The 24,116-nt window shown below is 56.0% G+C and overlaps 9 protein-coding genes across 9 annotated transcripts; 5 read left to right on the plus strand and 4 right to left on the minus strand.

Annotated features, from left to right (window-relative positions):
- Positions 1-1,936: 1,936 nt before the first annotated feature.
- PHYSODRAFT_501270 (hypothetical protein) lies at positions 1,937-3,331 on the plus strand (the record flags this gene model as incomplete). Its single annotated transcript, XM_009528805.1, has 2 exons — positions 1,937-2,441; positions 3,156-3,331. The coding sequence occupies 2 exons, from the start codon at positions 1,937-1,939 to the stop codon at positions 3,329-3,331; spliced, it is 681 nt and encodes a 226-aa protein (XP_009527100.1).
- A 2,132-nt stretch (positions 3,332-5,463) lies between these two features.
- Positions 5,464-6,354, minus strand: PHYSODRAFT_499254 (hypothetical protein; the record flags this gene model as incomplete). Its single annotated transcript, XM_009528806.1, has 1 exon — positions 5,464-6,354. One exon carries the CDS (start codon positions 6,352-6,354, stop codon positions 5,464-5,466), a length of 891 nt encoding a protein of 296 aa, XP_009527101.1.
- A 4,381-nt stretch (positions 6,355-10,735) lies between these two features.
- On the minus strand, positions 10,736-11,101 carry PHYSODRAFT_300881 (hypothetical protein; the record flags this gene model as incomplete). Its single annotated transcript, XM_009528807.1, has 1 exon — positions 10,736-11,101. The coding sequence occupies one exon, from the start codon at positions 11,099-11,101 to the stop codon at positions 10,736-10,738; it is 366 nt and encodes a 121-aa protein (XP_009527102.1).
- A 2,617-nt stretch (positions 11,102-13,718) lies between these two features.
- PHYSODRAFT_560454 (hypothetical protein) lies at positions 13,719-16,550 on the plus strand (the record flags this gene model as incomplete). Its single annotated transcript, XM_009528808.1, has 4 exons — positions 13,719-13,907; positions 13,976-14,395; positions 14,475-16,419; positions 16,468-16,550. Exons 1-4 carry the CDS (start codon positions 13,860-13,862, stop codon positions 16,548-16,550), a joined length of 2,496 nt encoding a protein of 831 aa, XP_009527103.1. The 5' UTR covers positions 13,719-13,859.
- Positions 16,551-17,361: 811 nt separating this feature from the next.
- PHYSODRAFT_504373 (hypothetical protein) lies at positions 17,362-17,886 on the plus strand (the record flags this gene model as incomplete). The annotated part of the gene is made up of 1 exon (XM_009528809.1): positions 17,362-17,886. A coding segment is annotated over one exon (525 nt), but the record flags the coding sequence as incomplete, so codon positions are not given.
- Positions 17,887-18,858: 972 nt separating this feature from the next.
- Positions 18,859-19,590, plus strand: PHYSODRAFT_499027 (hypothetical protein; the record flags this gene model as incomplete). Its single annotated transcript, XM_009528810.1, has 1 exon — positions 18,859-19,590. One exon carries the CDS (start codon positions 18,859-18,861, stop codon positions 19,588-19,590), a length of 732 nt encoding a protein of 243 aa, XP_009527105.1.
- A 698-nt stretch (positions 19,591-20,288) lies between these two features.
- On the plus strand, positions 20,289-20,642 carry PHYSODRAFT_403560 (hypothetical protein; the record flags this gene model as incomplete). The annotated part of the gene is made up of 1 exon (XM_009528811.1): positions 20,289-20,642. A coding segment is annotated over one exon (354 nt), but the record flags the coding sequence as incomplete, so codon positions are not given.
- Positions 20,643-20,927: 285 nt separating this feature from the next.
- On the minus strand, positions 20,928-22,018 carry PHYSODRAFT_261288 (hypothetical protein; the record flags this gene model as incomplete). Its single annotated transcript, XM_009528812.1, has 4 exons — positions 20,928-21,311; positions 21,383-21,535; positions 21,607-21,843; positions 21,989-22,018. 4 exons carry the CDS (start codon positions 22,016-22,018, stop codon positions 20,928-20,930), a joined length of 804 nt encoding a protein of 267 aa, XP_009527107.1.
- Positions 22,019-23,551: 1,533 nt separating this feature from the next.
- On the minus strand, positions 23,552-23,971 carry PHYSODRAFT_406556 (hypothetical protein; the record flags this gene model as incomplete). The annotated part of the gene is made up of 1 exon (XM_009528813.1): positions 23,552-23,971. A coding segment is annotated over one exon (420 nt), but the record flags the coding sequence as incomplete, so codon positions are not given.
- Positions 23,972-24,116: the final 145 nt, after the last annotated feature.

The following is a 24,116-nucleotide window of genomic DNA, read 5'->3' on the forward strand; positions in this document are numbered from 1 at the left end:
CTGCTGCATTTACTCCGGGTCCTACAACTTGCACGGTGCCAGACGTTTCACCAGCCTGGATCTGCATGCCGGGTACTGGCAGGTGCCGGTAGCAGAGAAGGACCGAGACAAGACTGGCTTCATCACGAGGAAAGGACTCTTCAGATTTGTGCGGATGCCCTTCGGCTTGGCGAATGCGCCGGGGACATTTCAGAGGATGATGAACGCAGTGTTACGGGGACTAACATGGCAAAGCTGTTTGGTCTATTTAGATGATGTTATTGTCTTCTCTAAAGGAGATGTGGCACAGCACGTCGTGCACTTGGCGTCTGTGCTAGAAAGGTTGTCGAGCGCGGGTCTGTCGCTGAAGGCAAGCAAGTGTGCCTTCGCGTCGACACGTCTGAACTACCTAGGACATGAACTTACGGTGACGGAGTGAGGCCGATGGCGAGTTTAGTGGACAGCGTCGTACGGATTCCCACACCGACAGATGCTGCTGCAGTGAAGAGATTTGAACACATGGCGGGCTACTATCGGCGCTTTGTGCCGAATTTCGCGAGTAAGGCAGCGCCTATGACACTATTGCTACGGAAGGGGGTTGTGTGGCGATGGGCAGAGCCACAGCAAGAAGCATTTGAGCGGCTGAAGATGGAGTTGACGCAGAGGCCTCAGTTGGCCTACCCGGACTTTTCGAAGCCCTTCCGGTTGGTCACGGACGCGTCGAAGGTAAGCCTGGGGCCGCGCTGACCCAAGACCAGGGTCAGCGCGAGCAACCGATCGCCTACGCTTCTAAGATTAATTCGGAGACGGTGGCAGCGTACACGATCACAGAATTAGAATGTGCAGCGGTGGTTTGGGCAGTCAAATTGTTAGACCTTACCTGTACGGACGCAAGTTTGAGCTCGTGACGGATCACGCGGCGCTCAAGTGGTTGATGACGTCGAAGGAGTGGACCGGGCGGCTGCACCGCAGGGCTCTACAACTTCAAGAATACGACTTTGAGATTATCTACAGGCCGGGCTCGAGCAACGCCGTGGCTGACGCGTTGTCGAGGGCGCCGGTAGGAGAAGTGGTAGGAGCATCGGAGCAACGAGCAGCGGTAGCCGACGGGGCAGCCAGCGACGAGCAGCTGACGGATCGTGTCATTCGTGACGAGCAGGCGAAGGATCGCACGGTGAAGAACCTCAGGCGGAAGGGCAAGTACCGTGACAGGGCTATTGTGGTCGAGGACGAAGTCGTCCACATTGTCCAAAGTGATGGCAGTAAGAGAGTGGTGCTACCTACGGCGCTGTGGACGGCAGCATTGAGAGAAGGTCATGACTCGATCTACTCGTGCCATTTGCGCACGCCTCAGACGTACGAGCGCGTGGCGAGGGACTACTGGTGGCCAGATATGCGGGCCTACGTAAGGAGATGGGTGCAGTCGTGCAGAGACTGCGGGTCGAGGAAGACGAAACCGAAGGAGGTGATTCCCCCGCTGAGAAGTCAGGGCGTGGGGAGTGCAGGTGATCGCTGGGCGCTCGACGTGGCGGAGCCGTTGCCCGTCACACAGGAGGGCAATCGGTATGTAGTGGCGGCGGTAGACTACGCTACGAGGTATGCGGTGGTGGCGGCTGTGCCCACGCACACCGCGCCGGACATTGCGAAGTTCATTGCGAACAAGTTGGTGTTCGTGTTCGGCCCCATGCGTGAGGTCGTCATGGACGGTGCGCCGGAGTTGAACGGCAAGGTGTTGGACGCGTTGGTGAAGGCTCTACAGGCTAAGCAGATCACGCCTGTGCCCTACAGACCGGCCTTGCTGGGGCTGGTGGAACGCTTTCATCGGTCCTGGAAGCACATGGTGGCGATGTATGTGGCAGAGGCTCAGGACGATTGGGATTAGTTGCTGCACTGTGCAGCGTACGCGTACAACGGGGCGAGACACTCGGGCACAAGCTACAGCCCGAATGAGCTCGTGATGGAAAGGAAGCTGCGCGCGCCGAGCGAGCCGCTCCGCAGCAGCGGCGTCACGCAGACTGGGCCGTTTGCGGAGTACTACCGCAAGCTGGTCGACAACATGGCAAGGGCCACGGAAGCAGCGCACGCAGCGTTGGCGAAGGACCAACTGCGTCGCGAGAGGTACTACAATCGACGTGTACGGCAGGACACGACGTTCGAGGTTGGAGACTTGGTGTGGGTGCTCAAGCCTCCACGAGGCAAGGGCATCACGAAGTTGGCCCATCAGTGGGTGGGCCCGGCGAGAATCGTGCAGTCGGCAGGGTTCGACAACTGGGAGGTCGTGCGCGACGACACGGACGAGCATTCGATCGCCCACTGCAGCTTCTTGGTGTCGAGCCGCTGTCCGAGCGACTCGTTGGGCATGATCGCGGAGAAGATCATCACAGAGTTGGAGCTGGAGGACGACGACGCAGAGCGGCGGAGGAGCGACGGCGGCGACGAGGAGCAAGTCGCAGTGCAGCCCGGTGACGGCCAGGACGAGGGACAGCACGATGGCAGAGGTGCTGTCGCTACAGCGCACGCGGGCGCTACAGTCGACGGAAGAGTAGTGACTGAAGGCCGAGAAGAAGGCCAAATGACGTCGCAAGCGGAGGAGAGCAGTGTCGCACGGCGAAGTACGAAAGAGACGACTGGTGGCGGAGAATCCACGACGGGCGGAGCAGGAGAGCCCGTACCGACGAGTGCAAATCTGGCCGGACGAGACGCGGAAGAGAAACGACACGATGCAGTGGGTGATGTGACCAGTGGAGTAGCGCGTGCTCCAGCGGTCCGTGCACCCAGTAGTCGCGAAACGGCGAGGACGACGCCGGGAATAGCAACAGCGGCCGCACAGGATGCTGAAGATGTGAGGACGAGCTTGGTGGCGCAGCCTAAGCTGCCAGTAAGGAATCGAGGACGGAAGCGCAAGGTGGAAGCAGATGTCGAAGCCAAGGCCAGTGAAGAGACGAAGCAGCGACGACGACGAGAAGCCGACGCTCGTGAAGCTCGAGCAGCACGACGGCAAGCCGCAGAAGCGAAGACGGCTGGTGCAAACAGAACTACTGGGGATCATGCTGGTGAAGAAGCCGATGGTGACAAGGGAGGCGCTGCGCGACGAAGTGGCGAAGGGCAAGACGAGCACGTGCGCGTCGGAGAAGCTGTCGGCGGTGACGAAGACGCAGAGGGTCGCGGCGAACAAGGTGCGGCGGTGGATATGCTGCGCGGACGAGGACGAGCACGATGGCAGCCGCCAATGCCGGAGCTCCTGCAAGTGGAGACCGCTGGCTACATTGTTGAACGAGCACGCCGGCGAGTGCGCAACCGCGCAGGACGCTACGTGCGTGAGCACCAAGTGGAGTACAGCACTGGGCCATGACGACCAGCGGGACGGCGATGGCTCACTGAAGCAGAGTTCGAGCAGCTCAAAGATGCTGCCAAGGTCGAGGACGACCTTGGAGCCGGGGATGGCGTGTAGTTGGATGGCCTGTCACGTGACGAAGGGCCACGAACAGGCAGCGCCAGACGATCGCGCGCTGGTGATCGACTTGACAGACGAGTAGTGTGTTGGACATCGGCCAGATCGGGTCGTGGTGTACGGCAGGAGGCGTGTGGTGAAGAGGGCAAGCCAGTGGACTAGTGCCACCGGCTGAAGGCGGTCGTTTAGCAAGCAGTGGGAGGTTAAAGTTGGCGACGGCGACGACAGAAGATCGCAGTGCGTGGGGCGACACGCCGGGACAAGGGCGAAGAAGTATACGAGCGAGGATAGGCGAGATCAAGGAGAGGAACGTGAGGCTGTGAGGCCACGAGCATGGAGAAGGAGTCGAAGAGGGAGAGGTCCAGTAGGTAGGCAGGCGCCCATGCGTAGGAGTAGATACAGCGGGGATAGGATTGAGTAGGAGGATACCGAGCGGCGGTCGGCCGACTCGACCCTCAGTTGCGGTTTTCACAGGATTGTGGAGAGTCAAGACTAATATACACGAGTGGCGCCGAACGCACGGGTTTCCGGTCTTTGGAGCAGCGACGAAGGGCGTCGGCCAAAGCGACGGCAATAGCGAAGGTATGGCAGTGCACAGATGAGGGCAGTGTTCGAGTAGGGCGGCAGGACTGTGGAGAGAGACCACGGGGGCTGTGGTGTTGGAGCACCTTGGCCGAGTCAGAGAAACAGAACTTAATAACAGTTTGTATGGAGACAATGAATAGCCTACAGTGTGGCGTGGGCACCACGGAGAGGTGTGGAAGGTCAGTGGGTGCCTCCAGAGTATCATCGATGCGAGGTATGGGGTAGACGTTGCGCTTCGTAATTGCATTGAGGAGCCTGTAGTCGATACAAAATCTCACTGTGCCGTCCTTCTTTCTAACCAGCACGACTGGAAACCCCCACGCGCCGTTCCCTTCCTCGATGACCCCGTCCGTCAACATCTTCTCCACATGTTCATCAACAATCGTCTGCTCTGAGTGTGAGTGCCGCCGTGGCCTCACTTTAATTGGCGCCTTACTCCCTGTGTGGATCTCATGGGTCACGCCCAACTTCGTCATCGGTGGGCATCCCCCTCTCGGCTCTAACAGTTCAGGGTAGTTCCGTAAGAGTTGTAATAGAAGTTCCCTGTCGTGCTCGTCCATTTCTCCAATGTCCAACTCGTCGTCGTTGCTTAACGGCGTCTTGTTCTGGCACAGGTCGTCGAGCCACTGCTTGACTCGGTCATGCCCGTACTCGCCTGTCATCTCAAGTATCTCCACGTCGTCTGCCGTCGACACCCACGTACCCAACGCCTCGCGACTTGGCAGCTTCACGGATCTGCCCTCGATGTTCAACACTGGCACGACCACCCTGCCTCCACGCACTGTCGACAATGTAGGAGCTAGGAACAGGTGTGGCTCTACGCGTTGGGCGGGTACGAACATCCCCACTGTGCCCTCGGGCGCTGCCACTCCCAGCTCCACATTACGACACGTCCACGTCCGCACTCTCGCTGCCTTCGCCAGCCGTACTCTCGCCGCTCTCCCTGGCCGTCCGTCGCCGCCCGAGCACTGAAACGGCACGATCTTCTTCGCGTCGCCCTCGTACCACTTCATCTTGCACGAGACGAAGTCGATCTTGACGCTCTTCTCCAGCATCCAGTTCTCGCCCAACAGGAACTCCTCCGTCGCGCCCTCGACGATCAGCGCATCGACCGTCATGGCCTGCTCGTACTGCGTGCATAACGTGAATCTCCACACGCCCAGGACGCGTGACACTGCGCCCGTAAAGCCCTCAACATAGTCCACTGGAGGTAGCCCGTGCTGCCTCTCGCCGTACTGCCGCCATGCTTCGCCGGCCACACTGTACTGTGCGCCGGTGTCGAGCTTAATTCTCCGTCGCTCGCCGTGAACCTTCACCACCGCCGTTGGTAACGAGTCTACCGTCGGTGCCTGCACTGCACGCAGCTTCCCTACGCGCATCGGTCGCGTCTTGTCGTCCTTCTGCTCCACGCGAGAGCACGCGTACACACTGCCGCTGTGGTACACGTACTACCGTGTATCATCTTCTTGTCGCCTCGGTCGTCGTCTCAGCACCTTCGTCGCGCTGGGCAACACGAACCCAATTGCCTCCGCCTCCTGTCGACTCAGCACTCGCTCGGTGTCGGCTCCCAGTCGCCGGTACACTTCCTCGACTGCCTTGTACGCGAGCGTTGGCTGCGTCAGCTTCGCCAGCGCTGCCCGCAACTCACGCCGCTCCTTCACCCTTGCCTTGCGCATACGCTTCTCGTAACGTCGTCTCGTCCTGGACCGCTGCAGCATTGTGCTGTTCTCGGCCGTCCAGTCCTTCTCGCCAATGGCGTCGAGCCCCGCGGCCGCCACCACCAGCCGCTTCGCCACTTCCTCGCGCATCGCGTCCTCGCCGACCGCATTGCCAGCAGCCAGATCCTCTCGTCGACTCGACTCCGCCACCGCAAGGTCAGCGTAGCCATCTTTCAGCACCTTCTCTCGGGCTCGGAGTTCCTGTAGCGCCTGAGCTGCACGGGCACTCCAGCTCAACACTTCTCGAAACTCGTCGCTCGGCTCGGGCATGACCACATCCGACCCTGCAGCCACACCGTCTGCCAGCTGTACTTGGCCTTCCCTGGGGCCTGGCGCGGGCGTCGACACCGCTGCCACCGTAGCACCGCTCTTCGCCAACTCAGCCGCCATCCGTTCACGCTCAGCACGCCGCTCTCGACGCGCCTTGGTGTGGTCGAGCCGCTTTCGTCGCTTGTGGAGCTGCCGGCCCATCTCCTGCTTCGTCGCCTCGTCATGCGCTTGCTGCCGGGCCTTCACCAGCAATACTCGCCCTTGTTCCTTGTCACGCACGCGCAGCTCCGCCTTCAGCGTGTCGTCCGTCGCGCTGTTGGTGTCTCCCCTGCTCGTGCCTCCCGCACTCATCTCATCCGCGGGGTCCTTCGAGCCCTTCGTACTCATAGCCGCCCGCGTCGACCGATCTACTGACTGCTCGAACGCCGCCAGCGCTGCTGCCAGCTGCGCGTCCACCTTCTTCCGTAGTTCTTCCTCGTCCAGCCTGCCGTCGATCCGACCGCCGTCCGTCGTCCTCAACTTGCCGTAGTCGATTACCACGCGCTTCCCTTCCGCGCGCTGGACCACCATCACGTTCACAGCCCCGCCGCCGTGGTCCGCCACCGCGGCGCTGCTGCATGTCGCCTCCGTGGTGCTCTTCGCGTCCTTCGCCGACGGCTTCTCGTCGCCGTCATCCACGTTGTCCGCGAACTGCACGCGCTTCTTCGTCGACGCTCCGCTGTTGCTGTCCTGGGCGTTGGGCTGGGAGGCCACCGCCACTTGCCGTTCGTCGTCATCCCCAGTCTTAAGCCGCTCATTCCGTTCTTTGCTGCGTCCAGCGCTTCTCGCGCCATCCCCAGTTCCGCTCGTACCGTCGGTCACTCCGCCGCGCTCACGCACGTCATTCTTCGCCGCGCCATCCCCAGACTCGAAGTGACCTTGTTGTCCTCGACGTCCTCGACGTCCTCGGGGTCGTCCGCGGCCTCGACCACGGCCTTCGTCTCGACCGCCATCTCGTCGCCGTCCTTGCCGTTCCACCAACGGCTTTCTCGCCGTCTTACCCGGTCCTGTGCCTGCGAGCAGTAAGGCCGGGGCCCTTACGCTCGCGGGCCGTTTCCCGACGCCTCCGTAGTGTTCTCCGTCGCGTCAGCGGCCGTGTTCTCGCCGCTGGCGTTGAGATCCGCTGCCTTCACCTCGCAGTACCGCGCAAAGTGCCCAGTGCGTCCGCAGTAGTAGCACTCCGTGCCCGGCCGAGGCGTGAACTCGCGCCGTGGCTGCGCTTGCCGCTGCAGATAACGCTGCTGGTTCATCATCCTGCCCTCACGCATCGCAAGCGCAGGGTTGGACAGCTCGCCACTCGCTCCATCGCCGCCGTACTTGCCCTCAACCTTGATTGTCTTGGCCGCTCGCTTCGTGTTCTGGTCCACAGCCGTTGCTGGCCGTTTTCCCCTCGTCTCTTACTGGTCACTGCTGGCCGTTCGAAATTTCGAACCGTCTCCCAAACTGCCACGTGTACCCACCGTTCCCGCGGGCACCAGCTGGAACCCTGGCGGTATCGCCTTCGACCACTCGGTCGCACTGGCTCCTCCAGAGCTCACCTGCCTGCCCTCCGTGTCGTACCTAGGCGGCTTCGCCGCCGTGCCCCACATGGGCCCGTAGCCAGTCACCACACTCCCTTGTTCCCTGCCAGCCCAGACTGTTCCTGGCCGCCGGCTCTCTTCGCGGCCCCCTGCACGGGCCCGCGTCCGCTCGACGTCTCGCGCTCATCCCAGCGATCCATCGCCGTCTCCAACCCGACGCCGTACCCCTCGCCATACTCGCCGATGTGGGGCACCGCCAGGCTCACTGCTTTGTCCAGCGTCTGAGGCCTGTGGCCCCGCACATGGGTCGCGCCCTCGGGGCTGTTCATCCCCTTCAAGAAGGCATTCACCAGCCAATCTTCTCCGACGTCGCCGCGCTCGCCGATCTCGCGCAGCGACTGCGCGTACTCGATCAACCGCTCTCCTCTCATCTGTCGTCTCGCGTTGAGTAGGTCAACCACCTCTGGCCCGGTGCGTTGCGTCATGTACTTGGCGCGCAGCATTCCGGCCAGGGTGCTGATGCTCTCCTCGTCTTCCGGCACGGACTCCATCACCGTAGCGAGTCAGCGCTGCGCCTCGCCTTCGAGGTGCGAAGCGACCTCGTGGTAGAGCTGCTTCTCTTGCCGCGTGACGCCCATCGACACAGCCTGGCGCCTGACCTCCGCGCGCACCGTCTTGAGCCACATCGTCACGGGCATGGAGTCGTCCAAGCCCTTGAACTTCTCCAACTTCAGCGCTTTGGCCTTCTCGCGGACGATGATCGACCGCTGAGGAGCACTCTCACCCGACGGACCATGCCCACTCGATGCCGCCGCCGCTGTGGACGTGGTTGAGGTGGAGGTGGTGGTGGGTGTCCCGCTCCGGCACCGCCAGCACCGCCACTCCCCGTCAAGTCCACCGTCCTCTCCTCCATCGTGCCCGCGTTCGTGTTCGTGTTCGTATTGGTCTGCTGACCAGCCGTACTCGTGTTCTCGCGACCGCTGCCACCGCCGCTCGAACCGTCGCCTTGTCCAGCTGTAGGGTCGCCACCTTGACCTCCGCCAAGGTCGCGTTGTCCAGCGCCGCCTGCTGCCACGGGCGTGTTGCCCGTCGGACGGCGTATCGCCTCCGTACTCAACGTCACCGTGGCGCCGTCTTCCGTTTCCAAAGTCGTCACCGTCGTCGGTTGCTGGGGGAGCCGCTGTTACTTCGCCGCTCGCTCCGCCGACGCAGCTCGGCGTTGAGCCCGTTCGTCACGTGCCATCATTCCCTCGGTCGTCATTCCGTCGCTAGTCTGTTACCGTAATACAAAGATCGTTAGCCCATCGTACACTTCTCGGCTCCTTATCGTTTCCGTTTCCTCTCTTTCCGCCACGGGCTCAGCCCACTGAAGCCAAGCCGCCAGCGCCACTCATGGACACTGCCCGGAAGGCCCCTGGATGACCACCATGTCGTTATCTCCACTCCAGGTGCCCTTCTCCTTGCACCGCGTTGGAGGGAGATCGTTAACACAAGCTGCTCACCTAAGCACCTAGGGAGCGTCTCGGTAAGCAGGGTCTCTTCCAGTGCGAGGCCGTTCAGTGTCGACCAGACGTTACTGGCCTGCACGCATGGCTAGGATAGGGATGGCTAGGAGGAAATGTTATAAGCACTAGTGGTCGGGTAGCACCACTAGCTGTTCCCAGCTCGTAAAACCCGGTTGTATACAGCAGGCAGCAAGAGCCCTTCGCACACTGGCACATGCGAGCTCCGCGCCACTCGGCCAAGGTGCTCCAACACCACAGCCCCCGTGGTCTCTCTCCACAGTCCTGCCGCCCTACTCGAACACTGCCCTCATCTGTGCACTGCCATACCTTCGCTATTGCCGTCGCTTTGGCCGACGCCCTTCGTCGCTGCTCCAAAGACCGGAAACCCGTGCGTTCGGCGCCACTCGTGTATATTAGTCTTGACTCTCCACAATCCTGTGAAAACCGCAACTGAGGGTCGAGTCGGCCGACCGCCGCTCGGTATCCTCCTACTCAATCCTATCCCCGCTGTATCTACTCCTACGCATGGGCGCCTGCCTACCTACTGGACCTCTCCCTCTTCGACTCCTTCTCCATGCTCGTGGCCTCACAGCCTCACGTTCCTCTCCTTGATCTCGCCTATCCTCGCTCGTATACTTCTTCGCCCTTGTCCCGGCGTGTCGCCCCACGCACTGCGATCTTCTGTCGTCGCCGTCGCCAACTTTAACCTCCCACTGCTTGCTAAACGACCGCCTTCAGCCGGTGGCACTAGTCCACTGGCTTGCCCTCTTCACCACACGCCTCCTGCCGTACACCACGACCCGATCTGGCCGATGTCCAACACACCACTCGTGTAAAAGGGTTACACGCACAAGTGGCTGCAGTCACTTGCAACCCTAACAGACACGACGTCTGTTAGAGGTTCGAAAGACTTCCTCGACCTTGGTGTAGACACACCAAAGGCTACATACATTTACGACCACCACGACGGGTGGTCCATAGAGACTTAGGATTCCTATTGGCTGAGAGCAGCATCTCTTAGCCAATGAGCGACATGCATAGCATTGGAAATCTGCCAACCAGCCGTTGGCAGATTCCTATTTTAAAATATTACATTTAGAGGAAGTCAGAAACATAAAACAAAAATAGCAGTTCTCATTTTAACCCAAAAACATTATTTGGATCGTTTATTTAGATTAATCTATGCTCGGAGACCCGAGTATAATTAACTCTAATTTAAACTAGGCTACGCTTCCTCACATACACGCGCACACGTGTAAGCCAAAGTAGTGGGCCAAAGTAGGCCCATTACAACTCGTCTGTCAAGTCGATCACCAGCGCGCGATCGTCTGGCGCTGCCTGTTCGTGGCCCTTTGTCACGTGACAGGCCATCCAACTACAGAAGCATAGCAGCATGCAACATGCGACTTTTTTATGCGACGATATGCATTTTGTTTGGTTGACACCTGCACGGTTAATTCTGAGCTGCAATGCCTCTCATCCTAGCTCTACCGAAGCCGCGTCAGGATATAATGTGAACATGGGCTTTCAGTCCTTATCGAGTCAGAGATCTATCAAAAGGCAGTTAATTAAAAAGTGCGCTTCCAATCGTGATATCGCCACTTCTTCACTTCTACCAGATTCCTTCAGATGCGCTAAATCGTGGCCGTAGGCTACGGCTACGCTGAACTACGGCCCGTAGCTCATGTCTTTTTCGTACCATCTACGGAATAACGTGAATAGGTCGTCGTCGAGCATTCCTTGCGCATACATTCTATACAGCTTGTCTTCTTTTTCTTTTTGTAAAGCCTTCGCCGCTTTGTAGGCAGGAGTTCCTGGAATGGACTTACCCCATTTCTTCACCTTCGCCGACAACACGTTCGTATTTCGTTCTTCAGTGTCGCATCGAACGCCCTCTTCCTGTGACTTGAGTTCCCCGCCGTTGCCCTCGAGTGGTGGCTCAGTTCGAGAAACTTGGCGCATTTCCTTTGCCGTAGATTGTGCGTAGACACCGGCAAGTAGGACAACGAGCAGCAGGAAAATGGTCAACCGCATGACCTACCAACTCGTATCCTTTCGCTGGATCGAAGAGGAAGTGAGGCTTCGTTTGGTCTTATACGTTGACAGGGAAAGTGAGAAATGAGCGAGCTAAGTCGTAAACAGGACATTGCACAGAGTTTTGATCGCATGTGGATTTTGCATGTGGTTTCATGAAACCAGTGTACAGCACTGAAAGCTTCCAGTCCCAATGTGGCTGATCATTATTTCAAACCAGCTAAAGATAATAGGCTTCGTAGTCTATTTTCTGTACAATTGTGCACTGTATTCGCCAGGCTTGGATCGCGTTAGATCGGCATGCACCTCATCAGCCTCGATGATAGTTTTTGAAGTGGTAAGCAACACGTGAGATGTGAATAAATATCACGAGTGACCCAGTTAGCGTCAAACTTTTCATCACTGACCCTTTAAGGGAACATATGTTTAAATTACTTGCTTTTACTATCGCCCTGCACGCGCGATCTCCTAAACCCTAAAGGCTCGCTACGCTCGCTCGGACAGAACCCTAAAAAGCCCGCTTCGGCTCGCACGCGTCGCCTCCGCTTGCTAGGAGGGCAATGCTGGGCCCTGGGTTTGCATCCGCGTGCTTCGCACACGGACTGCCAAACCGCAGGCTGGCTCGCTGCCAGGGGCGGACCCAGAACCAAAATCTGAGGGGGGCCGGGCCAAAAACAGGGGGGTAAGTCTATATGCGGCTCAAAAATAGGGGAGTACGTCGATCCGACAGCTCAGAAATAGGGGGGTAAGTGTGATGTCTTCCCAAAATCTGGGGGGGGGGGGGGCGGTGCCCCCCTAGTTTGTATGTAGGTCCGCCCCTGCTCGCTGCGCTCGCTTCATGAAAGTCACAGTAGCAAAGGCCCATCGGAAAACATATGTTCCCTTAAACGGTCAGTGATGAAAAGTTTGACGCTAATTGGGTCGCACGTGATATTTATTCCGTGAGATGTTTCCCTCTGTAGTGTATTATAGTGCAAGTATGCCCCCCACTTGCATACTGTTAATCAATGCACCTGTCGATCCACTTTGCAATTTGCGTTCCATCCCTGATCTATCCAGCATGCGTATCCACTACGCCCTGCTACTCATTGCTGGGTTCGACCTTGCCCTTGCCAGTAATACCTCCCCTGTCGCCACGCGATCCAAGATCAACGCCTCACCTACGCTTACGGCCCAGCCTGACATCTCGACCCAACGGTCCTCAAGGATTCACTACACGGAAGAGGGAGACGACAGCGAAGAGAGTCCCCGGGTTTTTGCCAGATGATGACACTATTTGATAAGTCTAGACAAATGATGGCACTATCTAATAATTGATAGCACTTGATGGCACTCTATCCAATTGAGAGCTCGACGGTGTTCATTAGCTTCACACCGGGGTGCTCATTAAGAGTTCTGTGCTGTGGCAAGCACGGCGTAGCAAGCACGCTATCCACATGGACGAAAACACCCTGACCAGTACCGATGGGCAAACGATCGACTTTCGATGAAACTCGAGTCTCGACAAGCAACAAATGAGCACATCAAGAATTTGGCTGAAGACCAACAGTGGCCAAGGTTCGACATCAAAAGAAGTGGTTGCCAATAGTGATGAAACACCAAGTCATGTGACAGCAACGCAGCGACGGATGGGGGCTGCGGTCGGCTCGTTCATAATGCGCAGGCATGCTCAGTTGAAGTGCCATTGAAGAGTGATTGGAGGGCAAAATTAAGAGTGCCATCAATTTTTAGATAGTGCCATCATTTGGCAAATGCCAACATCATTTGTCTGGACTTATCAAATAGTGCCATCATCTGGCAAAAACCCTACCGTAACATGATGTAGACTTGTCGTATGGCTGGCTAAGCGAAACCTGAATCGCGTCAACGCTGATGGCATCCATACAGGTGTACAGAAGCTGCGAGTAATAGAAGATAAACTCCGTATATCTTCGTAATACATGTACCGAATTTGTTTTGTAGAGGGATACACCCTACCGGTGCTAAAATACCTGACGCCCGATTTTGCTCAAAAAACGAATCGGCACCAGACGCCCAGATGTATTTATCAAAATTACTAAACTGAGCACTCTACCTCGTCTCTCAAAGCCGAATCTCACCAATGCGGCTGCCGACACAGCCCAACTTATTAGCTTGTTCGCCGCCACCACCCCAACTTGAGATCGAAGTTCAGTAGAGCAAGCTTTGCGTTTGTTCCTGCCGCCGACAGAAGCACCCTCACCACCACTCTTCCCCCTTGATACTTTTCTGTAGGTAGACCCGGAAAGAACGTATCTTCAGCGAAACAAACATTGCAGTGTAGTCTCAGGTGCTCGACCATAGCCTTCTTCATTGCAGCAGTGTAAAATGGTAGGGCCCGCGTCGTTTTCCACCTGCCTTGACCTCTAGACAGGTGAGGGTGACTTGGTGGCGCCCGCGCCGTTGCAGAAATGATCGCGCGCTGAGCGGCCGAGAGTGCAAAAATTACTGGCTTGAAACTGGTGTATCCCTCAACAAGTCAAGCCCTGTCAATCTGAAGACACAATTGTGATTGGCTAATACTATCCTGTATCCCATACGTGGGTGTATCCCTCTACAAAACATATTCGTTAAGCAACACTGTGCTCTAGGCTAGGCGGGCTGAAGCAGGGTGTTGATACCTTCGCGCAACGTCAACGTCGCCGCTAATTTTAAGCACGAAACGACTCAAGAGCCGGAATGGCTACACCATGCCCCATATTCCCAACCCTGGAAGAGCACGACTGAAGCAGGGACGGCAATGGACGCCTGCATCGCCCGGGGAGGAATCTCCCACGTTTTATCGCAGGTAGAGGGAGAGTCAAGGCTGTACATCCATGGCTGCAAACGGAAACTAACCCTTCATTCTGGGGACAGGCTCGAGCGTCGCTCAAGAACCCGTCTCGCCCATTCACGCCGCAGACCTCCGCTCGACCTTTATTCCACGGAGATGACTATCGCCCAGGGTCTCGTCCGAGCTCTTCGTACACAGTGGCGGAGCTTAAACAAATGACTCAACAGCAGACCCAGCAGACGCAGCAGCAGAAGGTGATACCGTCTGTGGCCAAGCCGACGAAGCTCCCGCCGAGACCAAACGGTCTCAAGCCTCGGCCGCCTGTGGCTCCGCAATCTAGCGAGAAGACGTCGCTGACCGGGTCCGCTTCATCCAGCAGCCTCAAGTTGGTGCACGCGCCCATTTTGTCAGATGACGAGTCGAACGACGAGCTATCGGCTGTGAGCCCTGGGCCCTCAGAGACGCAGTTTGATCCGGAGGCCTCTCTGTCACTCCCGTCCAATGTGAGGGCATGCAGCATTTTTTTTACAAGGACAATCTGCGGGTTGGTCTAATCTCTCTTAACCTTTTGTGCTGTTGCAGGACGAGCTCATGCACTCGTACGGCGGAATTGAGCGCTGCATTCGCGACTTGATCGGGCGAGAAGAAGCTCCGGAGTTTGGTGACAGCGTCGGTCGTTTACGAGAGCTGGTGGACGGCTTCGTGGGTCTGAGCTCTTTCCTCCACAAGCAACGCTCGAAGGCAGAGCCGCCTGAAGACGCCGCAGCGTCAAAGCTTCGGTGGCAGCTATTCGACTCGCTGTCGAGTGTTCTGCTGGAAAGTTGGGTCGCGAACGCAGTCTGCGTACAGGAGCTCGCACCCAGTCTCTTTGACTTGTACACTTCTCTACAGGCTCCAACGGATGAGCAGGACAGACCCAGCGCCCAAATGATCAAGCTGGGCAAGACCCTGTTCGTCCTCAGCAAGGACAGCGCGAACGACAGCGCCTTCTGCAGCGTGCGCTACGTTGAGGCAGTTCTCCACGCGATCGCTGGCACCAGCGACGAAGCTTCCAATCACAAGGACGATAAACACTCGAAAGCCCACGACGACGCCATTGTCCTCCCACCCAAGCAGCAAACGATCCCCTTAAAGACCTTGATCTACGCAGCGGGGACCTTGAAGAACATTTCGAGTGCTGAGGACAAGATGTCTCGCCTGCTAGCCACCAACCGCGCTATTGCGATCCTCAGTGAGACGATGTTGTGGCAGGCTGAAGGGGGAGATCCCGCTCAAACCAAAGAGATCGCTCAGTTCCTGATTCAAACGACCGGAATTCTACGCAACCTGTCGGTCTCGAAGTCCAACCACAAACAGTTCCTCGAAGCCCGCATCCCCCTGCGGTTGTGCGGCATGATCCCAGCCTTCATCTCCCATCAGGAACTCATGGTCAACATCTCGCGCATTCTGAGCAAACTCACGCTGCACGAGCTGCCACGCGCGCAGATCAACCAGAGGCCCATCAACCTGCGGAACCTTATGGCGTTAATCAACCATCGTCAGAACTCGTGGCTTTCTCTCGTGGACCAGCAACGCTCCGACATGCGCTTCCAGGACTTGCTCTTCATCCGCGTCTTCTTCGTGCTGGGCAACTTGTGCGCCGGCAACGACCAGAACCGACGGCTGATTGTCAAAAACTTTTCAGGTGTTGAAGTTTTGATGGAGGTGCTGCAATTCTACGCTGCCCGCTATTCGGACGCTCGAAATGATTCCGAGGACGAGAAGGACGGACGTCGTCATGCTTCAGAAGGAGAACAATCCATGGAGGTCTTGATCAAACTGGTCCGTGTGGTTGCGAACCTGGCCATTAGTGCCGATGTGGGAGCTCAATTGAACGCGAGCGAGAGTCTGTCGCCTCTACTGGAGATTCTGGAAGTCGCTCAACGCGCGGGTGATGAAGAGATCATGCTAAACGCCGTGAGCTGCATCACGAACGTGTCGTACTATAGCACGCCGCCCACTGGTAACGCTAACAGTGATGGCTATTGCTTTATTGAGAGCAACCGTATCGCTATCACGCAGCTTCTGTCGAGGATTCTGCTGGACAGGAACGAAGAAGCAGTGGTCGAAGCGGCCAGAGCGTTCGGCAACTTGTCGCGGTTCAAAGACGTGCTGGCGTATATGGGCGAGCTCAAGGTGCTCGACTGCCTGGTGGTCTTGCTGGACCACAGCAACCGGGAGGTCGTGTACACGGTCTGTGGTGTGTTGATGAATGCGGCGCTCGATCCGAGCACACGCAAAGGCTTACTGGCAGTTCGACCCGCTGTTGACAACGACACAGTTGATGTCCGCAACCTTCTCGTTGGGATAGTCGAGTGTGCCGCGGCGGACGACTTGGAGATGACGCTCATCGCTAGCAAGGCTCTCTACAACCTGCTGCTCTCGAAGGACCACGGCGACGGCAAAGCTAACTTTACGGCTGATGCAATGAGCCTACGACGCACAGTTGAAGACGTTCTTGGCACTATCAGCAACGGCAAAAGGGCGAGTGAACCGAATGAAGACGATGAAGAGGAGGAGGAAGAGGGAGAAGAAGGTGCACTGAGTAGTCGACAGGAACTTCGGTTGGTGCTTCCACAGCTTTTAAGGAGTGTTAACTCGCTCGTGAGTGCAACTTAATACACCACTGCTCTTGCTCTCTACAGCCCAACGTGCCTAAATCGGATCAACGCGGCTTTGTTGAGGAGAAAATAGCCTCTCTACTATTAGCAGGCAGACGACTACGTCCAACATGTCTTCACATGGCTGTGAGCATGCGATAAAAATGCAACTGACCAGCTTGGAGCTTAAGACATCGCCACGGTTCTGTCTGCTCGATGAAGGTGCAGCCCGTTCTGCATCATGACCGCCTGAACGTAAGATACAGCCAACCCCAAAGAGTACACAACCGAGTCATGGACCTCTGGCATCGCAGCCAGATCGGACACCGCAGAGCGTCTTCTGGCCTTTCGAGACTATTACCGACGGACTTCCGTCATGCGTGTCGTGGCTGTTTGCGTCTTAACCCCCATTCCTGCCATGGCTGTGACCATCCTGATCGATTGCACCCCACTGCGACCTCCATCCGAGGGCTGGCGAGCTAACTACGCCTTCTGGATCCGCTGGTTTCTAGCGCTCGTTGCTGTCTCGGCAGGTGCAACAGCTCAAGTTCGGGAGCTCATTTCGCCCGGAACCATCTCAAATACCGGAGCGGTCGTGATCACGCTGGCAACGGCTACGACGGACTTACTGGTAGCGATGATGTTAGCAGCTCTGTGGCGATTTCCGATTCCGTTTGGCTACGTTATCATGGTCGGACCGTACCTGGTGATTCTGGTGGGCTTCACGCTTTTAGTGGTCGGACGACGCTCGTTTGCTGAGTCATCAACGCTCGTTTGCTGAGTCATCAACGTTCCGTGAGCAGCTTAAGTCGCAGGCTACGATAATCTTTGCACAAGGTGTTGTGGCAATGATGTATCCCTTCCTAACAGCAGTTTTCTCCCGACTATCGGGGCCTCAGCAGACTGTGCTGGTTGTAGTGATGCCCGCCTTTAAGTACGTGACGAAACACGTGATCGCTAACGCAGCGGTGGGACTTCACGAACACGTCGGCCCGATTGTGGTCTTCTCGGTAGATGTCTTCAGTGTGTTTTACGTCGCCATGTGCATGCAAATATCCAAGACGATGGCAACGACACTCCTGATTATTGCATTCGATAGCTTCCATGTTGTTGCTGCTCTCCGTGATATTCTTCGCCAGGCCACCGCCATCCAAACACGTCAAGAGGGGAAAACGAGTGACATTAATTATCTGGAAGAACTAACAGCCATGGCGCAGACACTTTTCGAAGGTGGCAATGCATCACGGCCTGTTAAAGCTATTCGGATACTCGCTCCACGCCCCCTATATCTCTCGGATGAAAGTTCTACTTTCCTTAATAAAAAGAAGCAGACAACATATCCAAACTTGGAGTAAATCGAGAGAGATCAAGTCAGGCCCGATAATTTTTGCCATAGGTCCAAGCAAAATACCGAGCGTGGACCATATTCAAGTACCTCTGGCCAGACCAAGATCGAGATCTGCCCCTGCAGCTCGACAAGTCCAAGGGAAAACGTTTCAAAGGAAGTTTACTCCTCCGTTCTTGTCACGAATCCCCTCAGCGTTTTCATCCGACGTACTACGCTCCAGTGGGCCTTTGTCGTCAGAGAAAGAAATCGTTCGAGACGCCCTTCAAGCTCTCTTCCACTCGGAGTATCTAATATATTGAATGTGCGCTGCCACTTCTGTACACAGTCTACTTGACGACCGTTTTCCATCTTCCAGTGGCGTCATAATACCCACAGACGGCGTCATCGACCCCCAAGAAGTTGAGCAATGATGTGATCAGCATTTTGAGCTTTTCAACGGCAGAGCTCGTTGGATTCATCGGTCTCCTCTTCTTCCTTAGACGTAAATTCGGCATTTCTCCGCTGTATCAACTGGCGTTTGTGCTGGAGACGCAAGTTCGCACTATACAAGGCCACCTTCTCGTATGGACTGTATTCATTTTGCACATGCCGCTGATGCATTATGGTAAGCCTCGCTATCAACTATAACGCTTGACCCAACTTTAAAACTGACGCATGCGCGTGAATGCGACATAGGCGTAGACTATGACGTTCAGTTCGGCTGAATGCTCCTCTCGACTGGAATAAAAGACAGTCGATGGCCTGGCGATATAAAGAGTGATCCAATCTAGCAGAATTCGTGAACAGAGTTGGTTAGACAGCAACGTCGATTTTGAATGTCTGAGTTCTTTATATTTTTTCAAAAAAATATATCTGTGCAACTCAGGATGGTGGGAGGAGCAAGAGTTTTAGGCCGATCTTGCTCAGTGCAGATAAAACTATGGCACCCCGCTTCGACAAGTATTATTTCCTTCTTCAACAAAATCAAACCCTTACCGACATGACGCTCCGCCGGCTCAAGGTTCAACCAACCACCTCCATTCAAGAGGATTCAGAGCAACCAGGTGGAGGGCTCAATGTGATTCCTGCAGTATACCACTGGATAGCGACGTATTGGCACCGAAGTCAGATTGGACACCGGAGCGAGTACTCCGTCGAGCGGCTCCTAGCTTTCCGAGATTACCACCGACGCGCCTCAATCGCCCGCGTCGTTGCTGTTTGTATACTTGCGCCAATTCCTGCTGTGTGCGTGGCGCTGCTGATCGACTCCACGCCACTGAAGCCTCCTAGCGACGGCTGGCGAGCCAACTCGACCTTCTTCCTGCGTTGGTGTGCTGCTTCATTTTTTGTTGCGATCGGTGCTACGGCTCAACTTCGAGAAGTCATTGTACCCGGGACCCTCTCCGCCATAGGCGCAGTATTGATCGCTATCGGAACTGCCGTCGTCCACATTTCCGTCGTGATCGCTGTCACAGCGAATTGGCGCTTTCCGATTCCTTTTGGCTATGTTCTCCTTATCGGGCCCTTCATGATGATCTACTGGAGCATCACAGTGCTGGTTATCGGGCCCCGCGTAATTGCCAACTCGAAAATACTCCGTCACCAGATGAAAACCCAGTTCATGATTGTCTCGGCGCACGGACTAGTGACGAGTACCTACCCTATTGTTACTGCGATATTCCACCGACTTTCAGGCCCCCAGCAAATCGCCTTCGTGTTCGTTATGCCCTGATCAAGCATTTCACCAAACAAATCATTGCAACCGCCGCTAAGGATTTTCACGAATACGTTGCACCCGTCGTAGTTTTCTCTGTGGATCGTTTCCACGTCTTCTACATTGCAATATGCATGCAGATAGCAAAGTCCACGATCACGACGTTGATCATGATGACTTCGGACAGTTGCTTGTCGCACTTCGCGCCATCTTCCATCAAGCCAATACCTTGAAAATGAGGCGAATACCGAAGCTTTCAGCCGCGTTGCATGCTCATCGGGCTTTAATCTACCTCGAAGACCTACCGGGAATGATACGCAATGTGTTTGAAGACCCTGAAGTATTGGTTCGAACCTCCCGAAGTCGCGTATTCGCGCCATCTTCTCTCCCTCTGTCGGACGAGAGCGTTTGTTTCATGAATGGAATCACAAAGAGTATGCGTGACGCTCATGTGTACGCCTCATCTCGATTGCATGCATGGTGCCCGGCAAAGATTGAGCCCATTTCGCACATTAGTGGCGGGGGCTACCGAAAACAGAATTCAAAACGGAGTTTTCGTCGTCTTGTTTCTCTACAAACCGTCAAGGGTGTACCATCCCCCATAAATGCTGCTGCACCAAAATCATTCAACGCAAACTAAAATTCCAAGGAAAGAGTCGATTCCGAGACGGCTTCTCACGATCATGCGCCCAGACGCTGCTATTTCATCGTATCGCCTACGGTCTACATTGTCTCGGCGGGTGAACGAGGACGCAGTTTTTGACGCCCTCCAAGCTCTGTTCCATTCCGAGTACCTGCTAATGGCGGAGTATGTGGAATTCGCTCTTCCGATCCTCTACGCGGCGTATCTGGCGGCCATTTTCCATCTACCTGTTGCATCTTACTACCCGCAAACCATGTCACTGACTTCTCAGAGCTTGGCAAGGACTGTGGCTACCATTGTAGCCTACGCAGCGGGTGAATTTGTTGGATTCGTAGTACTTCTCTTCCTCTTGTGGCGGAAGTTTGGAATTTCACCATTGCACCAGCGAGCGTTTGCCTTCGAAACGCAGGCTTGGGCTCTACAAGGCCAAGGACTATCTTCATTTCCCACCTACGGCTACAACACTACGGTACGGATATTTTCTCGCCCATCCCTTAGAATCACTGCTAACTGTATGCTGGTATTGATCTAGGCGTGGACTTTGATGTGGACCTCTGATAAGACGTACCGCAATTCCAAACGAAACGGAGTCGTCACGGCACTTCCGATTATTTTTTGTTAGCCTTAATTGATAAGAAGCAGAAGAACTCCCAGCCATAGCGCGCTGAGAGTGTTTGATCCAGTGATCAGGCACTGGACGTAAGAGCACGAGTTAGACGTTGAACTCCTTCTTCTCGTCGCCCGAGCCGGCGTTCAGCAGGGGAGTCGCCTCATCGCCCGATGCCTTGACGATTCGCTGGGTCTTCGAGAGCCAAATGGTGACGACCAGCGCTGGAAGTGACAGCGCCACAAGAAGACCGATGGCGTTCCCAACCACGCAGTCGGAGGCCATGTAGCCCTTGACACTCTCGCCATTGAGCTCTCCGTCCACGTTGCAGCTGGCGTTGAACGAGAGCTTCTCCAGGATCCCAGCCTCCACGGTCGCGACAACGAGTCCAACAATCGACAGGCCAATAGCAATGTGGTAGGGGCCAATGGCTGCGCGGACATCCTGCTGCGCCCCCGGGTAGAAGAAGACAATGAAACTTCCCAGCCACTAGACAACAACATCAACATCAAGCCAGCCTCAGCTCAAAGCCCCTCATCTAGAGCTACGCCGTCACTTACGTGCGCCGCAAAGAGGATCAAGACCGTGAGTCCGAGCCAGCTGTGCAGACTGTAGAGATTGGTGATGCCGTGCTCGTTGTGGAAGCGGAAGACGGCCACAGTCCCCAGCACGGCGCTCAGGAAGCCCAAGGCATGCAGCGACAAGTGGATGCGCTGCAGAACACACACACAACACCATCATCAGTCTTCTCTCACGCCCCACACTCTCTCTATAGAAAGCTCACCTTGTTGACTGTGTGGCTGAAGGGCAGCGAGACGTAGGCCAGCGCCGCCTGCATGGAGCAGAAGACGAAGCCGAAGCTCATGAGCAGCGGGTGCCAGTTGAACACCCGCGGGTCTCCGTAGGCCCACGAGAAGCCGGATGTGTCTCTGGCCGTCACCACGCCGTCCTTCGCAGCGTAGGCAGTCAGCCCGCTGCCCATCCAGTAGCCCATGAGAACCACCACCAGCGCCGGCAGCGTCTGCAGAGTAAATAATGATCCAGTCCAGACAAAAACCACATCTTTTAGTCTACGTCCTTCAATTCTCGGCGGTTGAAGGCGCCGTGCAGTGCATTAGAATCGTCTGGTGATTGTGCGTCGAGTGAGCCATGAGGGGGCTACGTACGTGAGCTAGAACACGCGCTACGAGCTCCATCGCTTTGAGGAATTCCGGGTTCTGGTGGTCTTTCTGGCGGATTGTCGAACGATGTGGAGAACGGTCCGACGCCTGCGTAGATCGCCAGGTGATTGGCTGGTTTAGCGCTGGATGGAGACCGACCTGAGACCGCCAGAACGTATACATGTATGTGTGTACTACCTTCATACCACCCAGAAACTGCAAACCATATAAATTCATACCCCTGTGGAATCATGATAGCTGGTCAGGAGGGAGCGCCCGTCACATTGAAGTACCGCCACTGGGTGGTCTACACATCCCATTTTCATTTGAATCATCCCGCCAAAAGCATGGCGCACTTTTTCCACATACAAACTCAAGGCAGCACTGAGCACAGGATGCCCGGCCTCCAGAGGCGTTCTAAGGGCCCAGAAGCGTACCAAGGGTGTGTGTGGCTAACCATCCAGCAGAAGTGCGATGTTATTGAGGAGTACAACCGCCATCACCCTCTCTCTTAGAAGTAAAAATGAGCTTTGAGGAAATAGTGGTAGTAACGCACCTCAATCACTTATCTCCTTAGATCATATAATTTCCTGTAGGAAATTGGATGTACCACTCTTTGCAGTTTCTGGGTGGCATCTGTAATGCCCCTTTCAGAAATTCCCTAGCGGCACGTTGAAGTCGACGGTTGCCTTTATTTTGGCTCTTATGCCGATCAGGTCCAGGATTTGAACATGCTGATTGTGAGACCGAATCGAAAGACCTGAACCAAACATTCACAGCTCTGGATCATGACATGACTTGGTTCCATAGCGCATGCTCCGTTCGGCTTCCTGCTCTAACAACAGTTCATGAAGCTGTCTCTAGGTGTTACCATCACCTACAATCGGATAGCTAGAACGAGTCGCCGCCGAAATCGAACATGTCTCCCTTATCTACTTCTCTTGACAACAAGATTCGCTGCAATATCACGCGCTATTCATGCTTCTATGGGTGGTGCTCAAGTGTATCCCATTCGCGACTACTGTACAGTGAGCACTGTAGGAGCCTTTTAGTCAAAGCAGTGCACACCTGGGTTGGTGTCCGTTCACACACTCAACAGAGACACTGCACGGATGGCAATTGGCGCATATCTGGTTTAACTAGTTTACTATCAAATAACAGCGGTACGTATACTTTAGAATTGCTAGCCATGACGAGGTGATCGACATGTTTCACTCCTGCTTGGCTGGGAGAAAATTAAAGCGCTTCAACTCGTAGCGAGATGCCACAGCCATAGGACTCGAGTACGGTTGTCCACTGCGGCGGTAAGCGGGAGATATCTTCCGCCGTCGCCTGCTTGCTTTGTTTGGTGTCCATAGCAATGTTTGCTAGGCCGTCCGCTGGTTTTTGAAGTGCCGCAGGTGATGTGACCATGAAGACACCATCAGTCGGTCCGCCAGCACCCGGCACTGTCCGTAAAGCCCTTGTAGGTGACGAGCCCTTGGTACCCGTCGCTTCTGCAATTGTGTTAGGATGAGATTGCTGTCGCCAACAATATGCAATCCCACCAATTGAGTGCCGTACCGCATAACGCAGGCCGTTAAGGAGAGCGCGATATTCAGCGACGTTGTTCGTGGTCTTCGACACGTAGGAAACGCTGGCCAGCCAGAGGACGGCGGGCTGGAGGCTTGCGCCGCCAAGTTGTAGGATCACCGTCCCCGCGCCAGCAGAGCCGGGATTTCCACGAGCCCTGCCATCAAAGTAGAGCAGGGTGTGCTGTGAAGTCGGAGCGGGGCGTGGCAGGCTCTGCGTCTCCGGGGATGGCGAAGTGAGCGCGAGATGGCAAATCCGTGCAGCCGCCCCTTGGTGCGGACTAGCCGTTGTGGACGTAGAGTGGATCCGAACGGTTAGGTATGCGGAACGAAGGCGTCCATGTAGGACGGCAGCCGCCCGTTTCAATGACGCGTCCTCCCTCGGGTCGCGATATAAGCACCTTCTCCGCCAAATCCCTTGCAACGGGGTCACCACTCCAAGCCGCCAGCAGAGGTTGAGTATGGTGTAAATGTGCCCCCGAATGGCTTCACGCGTGCCTTCGGGCTCATGACGATACACGGCATCCAGTAGCGTCCAGATACCGGGTGGTACGGTCTCGAGT

The sequence above is a fragment of the Phytophthora sojae genome, assembly GCF_000149755.1.
Source record: "Phytophthora sojae unplaced genomic scaffold PHYSOscaffold_4, whole genome shotgun sequence".
NCBI classification, from domain to species: Eukaryota; Oomycota; class Peronosporomycetes; order Peronosporales; family Peronosporaceae; genus Phytophthora; species Phytophthora sojae.